Here is an 8232-nt window from a genome sequence, read left to right as displayed (position 1 = left end):
GCACCCTGCCTCCGTCCTCTCCGAATCCGCATCTGCCGTCTTTCACAGGGCGACGGCTGAAAACCAAAGGAAATTAGGTAGCTAGGGTGTACTTTTGGATGAGAAGGCTGGGTGAAAATGTGGTCTAAAAGCGACAGTTTAAAAAAAAAAAAAAAAAAAAAAAAAAAAAATCGATAAAGTCCTCAGCGGATACTTCGGCACAGTGAAATCGCTGCCTGCTGCGGGAGCGCTGCTTGCAGGGCGATGGGTAAAGCAAAGGAGTTTGCAGCGCAGGAGTACGATGCGTTGAGATGTTTAACTCGAGTCAGGAGTAATGGATCCTGGGCAGGATGGGAAGGAAGCAGCTTGCCCAGCCCGGTCTGCCCGATCCCGACCAGCTCCCTTCAGCTCCTACAGACAAGGGTGGGCGACCCAGCTCCGCTCCAGGAGTTGAATTAGAACACAAACTAGAAGCGCAGCTCACAAATGCACGCTGAGCGCATTTCCCCTTGAGGCCATTTTCCAAGCTGCAGTCGACCGCAAGTCCACCCCACTAACAGCCTCCTCCATTAGCATTCGCGTGCTCTTTCCGTATCGGTAATGCCTTCCACCCGAGCATCTCGAGACGGTTTACAAATAGCAGCAGCAGCAGAGTGCAGCGATTAGGCCTCTAGCCAGGGAGCAAAGAGACCCGCGTTTGCTTCCTGCATCTGTCACTGTCACCTCTCCTCGGCGTGCATCTCTGCCACTTAGATAAGAAATTCTTGGGGGCAGAGGGCCATCTCTCACGGTGCATCTCCACAGTGCCATGCAGAGCGAGGCTGGGCTCTGCACATCTGTCTGCCCCCGGCTCCAGCTGTGCCAGGAGAAGAGGTTGCGGCTCCTCCGTCCTGCCAGCCGAATTGCTCGTCTGCTTCCCGCACCCACGTCAGCTCTAATGAGCCGAAACAGGTTACACAGTAGGCCTTTGCTCGTTTGCACGCTGACATAGGATAGGGAACATCCCATGAGCAGCTCAGCCGGCAGATGGGAGGGGGGAAGGGGGAAAAACTCCAGCAGCAGACTGCTTCTCTTGCTGAACGAAGGAAAAAAACCCAAAGCCCTCATATACACAGACAGCAAGGAGCTCAGAGAGAACATGGCACCAGTATGTTCCCCAGGAACAAGCATCTCACTTGTGTGCACCCCTTGGCTCTTGCCACCCATCTGCTCTTCCCACTCGTGATGCCACACAAGCCAAGAGGGGCAGAGACCATTCCCGACGTGCATCTAGCCCCAGCCAGCCACCGATTCTCCAAGCAATTTTAACGCAGCCTCATATCTCGGTGAAAATAATGCCTACAGGCCCCCCAAAATCTCTGCTCCATTCTGGGTTTCTCAAGCTGGATCTGTACATGGAGTTTTTGACCACAGCTGGAAGTGTCCTGGACCATCAGCTGGTGGCACACCTGGGGACATGCCACGTGGCTGGCTGGGTCTCAGGTCACTCTGATCCTTAATTTCAAACCGAGTGGGCGCTTGAAGCAATGCGTGCTCAAGGCTCTTCCTTCTCCCCCTTGTGACTAAAGGATTCAAGGTGAGCATTCATGCGGATCCAGCAAAGAGTAGCGTGCGTCCTCCCACTCAGAAACCCGAACACTTCGTACTGGTATTTTCAGATATTTGCGGGGTCTGTTTATTACTGTTTTGAAATATTGAGAGTGGAAAAAAGAATCCCACATGGGAACAATTTTGCATTTCCAAGTGCCTGAGGTCCTATGGATGAGGTAAAGAGCTGGGAGTTAAACGTCTGGACAGGCATATGCCAAATCTCCAAATCTTGAAATCAGGGTGGGAGGAGGAATAAATAACCCTGCATGTAATTAATTGCTAACAAAAGAAAAAAAGAGTAAGACACCCAGGCACAGGGCTGTCTTCCCAGCTATCACGAGGACTCCAGCAACAGAGATGCCAACACCTTCCCCAAGATTTCTTCCCCAAAAGTTTTAAAAGGAGTTACCTTGAATCCCTCCGATGAATCCAGCTGATCCACTAGCTAGGAAACCAGCATTTGCTCCTGCAGGTAGGTTTGGTACATCGGCAGGAAATAGGAACACAGCCTTCACTGAGCCCGGCAGCTTCCTCATTCTTTCACAAGAGCCACCCTGGCTGCTGGCTGCCTTGCCTGTATGAAATTGCTGCCTTTTGTCCAGCCTTCAATGCAAATAGGACAGGTGAGATAAGATCTGAGCACCGCAGTGCTTGTCCTTTTTGCTTAAAGCCAGCCTGGGCTTCTACTGATGGCAAAACACTCAAAGGATCTCATTTAAAAGCAAACAGAAGATAAAAAAAAAGGGAAAGACAAAGCATTAAAAGCTGCTCCCCTTCCAGCAGTGTGTCTCAACGGTTAGTCACTGGGAGCGTTTCCATCAGGTTACAGACTGATGATATACATTTTGCTTTGTCTTACGAGGGTGAGGGGGGAGTACGTGCAAGGAGAGATTAGACTGTATTAGCATATATACGATCAAAGGTTGATTATGACATCTAGTCACAAAGAATAAGAAATACATTTCCTGTGGCTCAGGAGACATACCAGCTTATATGGCAGCGTTGGCTGACAATCTCACATAGCTAATGTAACATCTCTTGCTAAGATAACATCTGCCTCTGGAACAACACGTTAGATTTCATGAGGTGTTTGTACAAAGTAGACAACAGTCCTCTTCCTGCAGCGTGTGCGATTTGCAGAGTCAACTCCGAACACACGTTGCCAGAGCATTGCCGTTTCCAGGATATCTTTTCATACAGCCATGGATGCCTAGCACAACAGCCACTGGAACGTGTTTATCTCGCTGCTTGTGAGCTAGATACATGTTTTCATTGAACAAGTGAAAACATTTTCCTTTCCTGCAAGCCTATCTGACTCATGCTTAGGAAAGGCTATTGACTAAGTGCCAATCCCTCCTGTAATGCCCATCACACCTTACTACTGCATAGCAGTGAGACAAACCGAACCGTTCAAATCTTCATCTCCTCCTTGGACAGGGAGCTGAACCTCAGCCCTTGCCTCGTGGCTTTGTGGAATCTCAACTGTAGGGAACTCCACAGCAGGACCCGATTGGAGGCATCCTGGTTCTATTCACTACTTCAGAACGGGATTTTAGCCTCATCCTGTCTCTCACCAAGAGAAAAACTTGTGCTTATTTAAATAGAAGCAGAGGTAGACCAAGAGATTTTGACAATCCCACCCCTCATGTTTTAAAATAAGAACACTAAGGAAAAAGCAGGAACTTGGAGAGAGGCCGATCATTTGGTGGACATTTGCACCTTCCTTGTAAAAACATTTTTGGGTAGGAAGAGAAGGAAATCTAGAGAAACCATTGCAGGTTGAGGCTATGTTTAACTACAGTTTGACAAACAACCATGAGGAGTAAGGCAACAAGACTTACGAAGAACTGTACTAGTCTGATATAAAGCTTCATTGTCCAGTAAACTTACTCTTAGAAACAAACATTACTTACAGAGACAGACAGAAGCTGAACTAGACTATACTTAGGCTCCTTGATTCGATGTACTCAGATCACTTGCCTTCAACTTGGAGGGATACATTTTAGACCTACTTAAATGGGCACCATATGAACGAGTTGAAAATGAGATTCTGTTTACAAAACCCCAAATGTACTCAGATCACTTGCCTTCAACTTGGAGGGATACATTTTAGACCTACTTAAATGGGCACCATATGAACGAGTTGAAAATGAGATCTGTTTATAAAACCCCAAAAGACTGCATAAAATTAATAAGGTATTTCACTCTCCTCTTCTTTTGTAGACTCAAACTGTTTTAGAACTGTCATTCAAACTCATTAGTGCGCTTCCAGTCCCTTTTACAAATCATTACACGAATATTTGTTTTTACCTTGGGTTTAACATTTTCAAGCAATAACTGTGGTTGTATGCCCACGGAGAGCAGGAATCACTGTAGCGTTTGGGAATACTGCTTTAACACCTTCTCTGTAGCTGTGTCACGCTAAACCACTGCAAAACAGGTGACACATGAGCATGGTACATCGTCCTCAGCAGTTCGCATTTTACTGTGCCGACAGAATGACATTTCCAAACCAGGCCAAAAGAAAGCATTAACCTTACATTTTATGTATTTGATCTTAAAATTTCTCATCTGAGAACAAGACTGATTTTTTTTGAAAGGTATTTCCATAAATTGTTAAAAAGTAATCTCTCTAAAGATTAGAAAAGCTTAGTCAAAACTCTGTAATACGAACCGTAGGGACAAGCAGAAGTAGTTCTTGTTTTGAAGGAATAGCAACATTCACTACAACTGGGAAGGCGTCCACAAGGACAGCTGTAACTGACAGTTTGCAGTTCTTCCAAGGAATCTGACAAAAAAGATTCAACAGCTTACGGACACATCACTCTTTGCAATGTGACATGCCACTCCTTTTTAATCAGTTGGGTTTCCACACAAGGTACTGAATATTATTCTATTTACATTCAAAAATAGCATTTTTCTCTCTTCAGTACACAGTGGGAATGCCCATAAATTAGTCAGTAGAAACCCCTCTAACACAGGTGGAGGACAGCTTTGTTGATCTCTGGGTTTGTCCAGTCGTTCCGGATATCATCCAGGTGATTATCAAAATCTACAAGCGTCTCGTAGGACTTGCTGTCCAAGAGAGATGCAGCAATTCTCTGGGCTTCGGTCCAATCTTCACAAAAATCACTAGGATGTAAAATAACCAGGAATTAAAAGTAATCACAAAGCAAATCATCACCACCTCCTCTACTCTGGAAATTAAGCCACACTCTCTGCAAGGTGGTCATGATGGTCATACCACTGCCTGGCTGCAGAAGCCAGCTGTTCTCTCTCACTACAGCAAAAAACAGCTTTAAAAGCACTGTCAGCTACACCCACCGCCTTACAGCGTCACTCATCACTATCAAAGTTTTGCCCTTAGCAGGCAACCCATTTTTCCTTACTACCCAAACACAAATAAACTCTGAAGTTTACTCACACGTGCGGGTCCTTGCACCTCCACTTGTTCTCATGAAGCTCATACACGTGAATGGCAGGCTCTACGCACTCCATTGTAAACTTGGTGTTATCAACCTGTTGTGCAACAGAAAAACACCACTTTAGTCTCCTCATCAAGATCCCAAGTAAAGAGATGAAAAAAAAAAAAGTCAGTTTTTACAAACAGGGCTCCTTACACTAACTCGTCCACTGTTCTACCTTCAAATGAGCTAAATTTTACATGTTTAAACACCCAACATCCTTTGTCACTGCGGCAAGGAGGCAAAGCATCGTTTGCTTCATTTAAGACAAGAGTTTAAGTCACAGAAGGGGGTCTGAAGTCATGAATACACTGCCTTTGCTCAAGCCTCGCAAGCAGAGAAGGTCTCCACTTCCTTTGAGATGGCCGAGAACTAACCGCAGTCTCTCTGTAGACTAAGAACTTCACTGGCAACAGGTCATTGCATCTCTTACCCAGAGCATTTAAGAGAAAATTAGTTACTTCACTATTAAAGGATCCAGAGAATGGCATTTAAATGGCTAATCCAACACCACAGTCATAACATTAACCATACAGAAAGTGGGATGTGGGGGATGAAGTAATTTACCATTATGAGCGCTGTATCGTTAAAGCCCTCTGCAATTCTGGAGGCCACCTTTTCCGCAACCTGGTTTGGACTGCAGCAGAAGGTAAAAGTAACTGTGTTATTTGAACCATGACATTTCAGCTGAAACCAGCAGGAAATATGCTTAGAGAGATGTGAAAATTACACTGCGTGCTTACAAACAGGAACAAGATATCAAGCTGATGCTACACTTGATTGAAGTCAGAAGGCCAAGAAAACCCCAGCTCCACTCTTCAGCACATAATCTGGATCTCGGCTCTGCTTAGGCAATGGGTTTTTGAACGGCAAAATGCTCATTGCAGACTTTATGTGGAATCAACATGTTGCGGCCTCCTACCTTCTTCCACCAGACCAAAGACCGCAGCCACCTTTGCCCTGACAGGCATTTAAAAAAGAAACCAAGTTTGCTCCCCAGTCTGCATTTGAACCCACTCACGCCCAGCTTCTCTACCAAAATCAGATAATCTTTTAAAGGAAAACCTTTATCATGTTTCAAAGGTGACAATCTCTACATGGTGCCAGTTATCTTCAGAAATGAAATCGGAGTTTAAAAAAAAAAAAAGAAGCCTGTGATATTCTTTCAAACCTCAATAGAACAGACAAATTGTATCTTCTCCTTAAAAATGTCTCCAGCAGATTTATTTGGCTTGTAAGGGAAGGACAAATAATGCCCTTATCCCTGTTAGATACCTTAGCAGTCACAAGTATTACTTTAAAAACATACTTGAGACTGAAGGATATACATTAACAAAATAACTAGGATGTAACATAATACTTTAAACAGGCTGTTCATATTTATTTTAAACGCAGGTATGATGTACTCTCATTAGTCCTGATACTGGATTTGTCTAATAGATATGGGGAAAATACTTGATACAGATATCTAGGACTATATTGTGGCTCCACAGGAAGGCCCCCTTATTGCTTATTGGGTAATTTGAGTTAGCTAGCAGGGAAAAAAAATGACTAATCCTGGGGAAAATACATGAAAAAAGCTACCTCTGCTTGACTGACATCATCTTCCATTGCAAGAGAGTCCCTTTACCACGCAAGAAAATGCTTCAATAAAACTCGGAGACAATTAAGTAGTTTAGGAAGAATGAGGTCACTGCTGAAAGACTTTCCAAAAGATACCCGGAGTCATTCGAGTTTACAAGATATGAACCGCACAAGCAAATGCGCCTACAAATTTTGGCTATTTCCCTGACAACTGTAATTAAACCGGTTGGCAGTTGTTCAAATACTGGCCTTTTATAGTATCCACTAAAGAGGAGTGATTCTGGAAAACCTGGGATTTCTGCACCTGAACAAAGGCCATACCCACTAGCACCATGAAGACAATGTGAAACCAGATGACAGTTGTCAAAGTTAATCAACACGCACGATTTATGTCGATGATTTTTGTTGGCAGAGTACAAAGTACAACATAAAAGAGCAAACAGAAGGAAATATTGCACCAACACACCTGGCATCTTTCACGCGTTCATTTGCCTGGTAATATCCAGCTATCACGTAGCTATTCTCTTTGCACCAAGAGTCAATCTGAAAAAGTAATTGGAACAATTAAGCCCAGTGGAAAAAAAAAGAAAAAACCGTACAGAACTAAGGAAATCTCGTGTTTGACCTGCAAATAAGACGGCAATTGAAGCATTACAATATCTTTGCCAATTGCTTCTTTAAATACATACATATTTATATATATTTACGTGCGCACTCACACACAGAGTTTGGCTAATTTAACTAGAACAGAGAAACCAAATTGAACATTTGGAGAATGATGGAAAACATTAACCGAATGGACCAAAAGAACAAGAAGTTCTCTTAGTCGAAGCCTGGCCTAAGTTCGAATGACAGGACTTGTAAAGAGCTTCAGCAGCGCTGCCTGGGAGAGGAGTCTAGGTCTGACCTATTGCCCTTTGTGGCTATTTTCTGTTAGTGTTCACTTGACAGAGAGACTTTAGAAAACGTTCACCATGTGGATGTGTGACTGTACTGTCATTTCAAAAGGAGCTTGTTGATTTTATTTCTAATGTTACATTTCTAGGTTACAGTGGAAGCATTTTTTACCTTGATTAGCAAATAAAGCTTGATGTGAAAGGTAAATGCAAGGCAGAAAAGGTTTGTCCCATTTACCATTTTTTCAACCCACTCCGTTACAAAAAGGCTTTTGCGATAAAATTGTTTTTCTTCGAGAGTTCACCTGCAAGGGTAACTAGCCACTGGAGCAACTTATCAAACAACGCGGGTGGATTCTCCACTCTTTAAAATCTTTCAATCAAAACTGAACGTTCTTCTAAAAATACTCTTCAGCTCAGCCACAAGGGCTTGATGAAAGAACTATTGTCATAAATTCTCTCATCTCTGTTATAGACATGGTCAGACCAGGCAGCTCCTCCTTATTTAACACCTGCCTGTAAATACTTAAACATATGCATTTATTTGCATACAATTACACAACTTTTGAGTTACACGAGTACAAAAGTTTATGTAGTTTTCTTTTTTTATAAGTGCAGTTTCAGCATGCACACTCTGCTGTTCTTTCAGCTTTACGCTGGATCTGAATTGCTCCTGCTGAGTCTGTCTTGCTTTGAAAATACATACATATATATATATA

The 8232-nt window shown here is 43.4% G+C and overlaps 1 protein-coding gene across 1 annotated transcript; it reads right to left on the bottom strand.

Annotated features, from left to right (window-relative positions):
- Window positions 1–4163: 4163 nt before the first annotated feature.
- On the bottom strand, window positions 4164–7992 carry EMC8 (ER membrane protein complex subunit 8). The gene is made up of 5 exons (XM_009586152.1): window positions 7957–7992; window positions 7084–7160; window positions 5601–5670; window positions 4994–5088; window positions 4164–4701 (listed from the first exon to the last, which is right to left on the bottom strand). The coding sequence occupies exons 1-5, from the start codon at window positions 7990–7992 to the stop codon at window positions 4542–4544; spliced, it is 438 nt and encodes a 145-aa protein (XP_009584447.1). The 3' UTR covers window positions 4164–4541.
- Window positions 7993–8232: the final 240 nt, after the last annotated feature.

The sequence above is a fragment of the Fulmarus glacialis genome, unplaced genomic scaffold (assembly GCF_000690835.1).
Source record: "Fulmarus glacialis isolate BGI_N327 unplaced genomic scaffold, ASM69083v1 scaffold32339, whole genome shotgun sequence".
Lineage (NCBI taxonomy): Eukaryota > Metazoa > Chordata > Aves > Procellariiformes > Procellariidae > Fulmarus > Fulmarus glacialis.
Note: the sequence above shows the minus strand (reverse complement) of the source record. Positions and strands in the feature narration are given on the sequence as shown.

What these genes read in the sequence shown, in the direction of transcription:
- EMC8 (XM_009586152.1), bottom strand. Translation starts at nt 7,992, where the DNA reads ATGTCTATAACAGAGATGAGAGAATTTATGACAATA. An exon ending in TGAGAGAATTTATGACAATA is followed by an intron (nt 7,161 to 7,956) that starts GTTCTTTCATCA and finishes TTACTTTTTCAG; the next exon opens with ATTGACTCTTGGTGCAAAGA. An exon ending in ACGATACAGCGCTCATAATG is followed by an intron (nt 5,089 to 5,600) that starts GTAAATTACTTC and finishes GTTGCACAACAG; the next exon opens with GTTGATAACACCAAGTTTAC.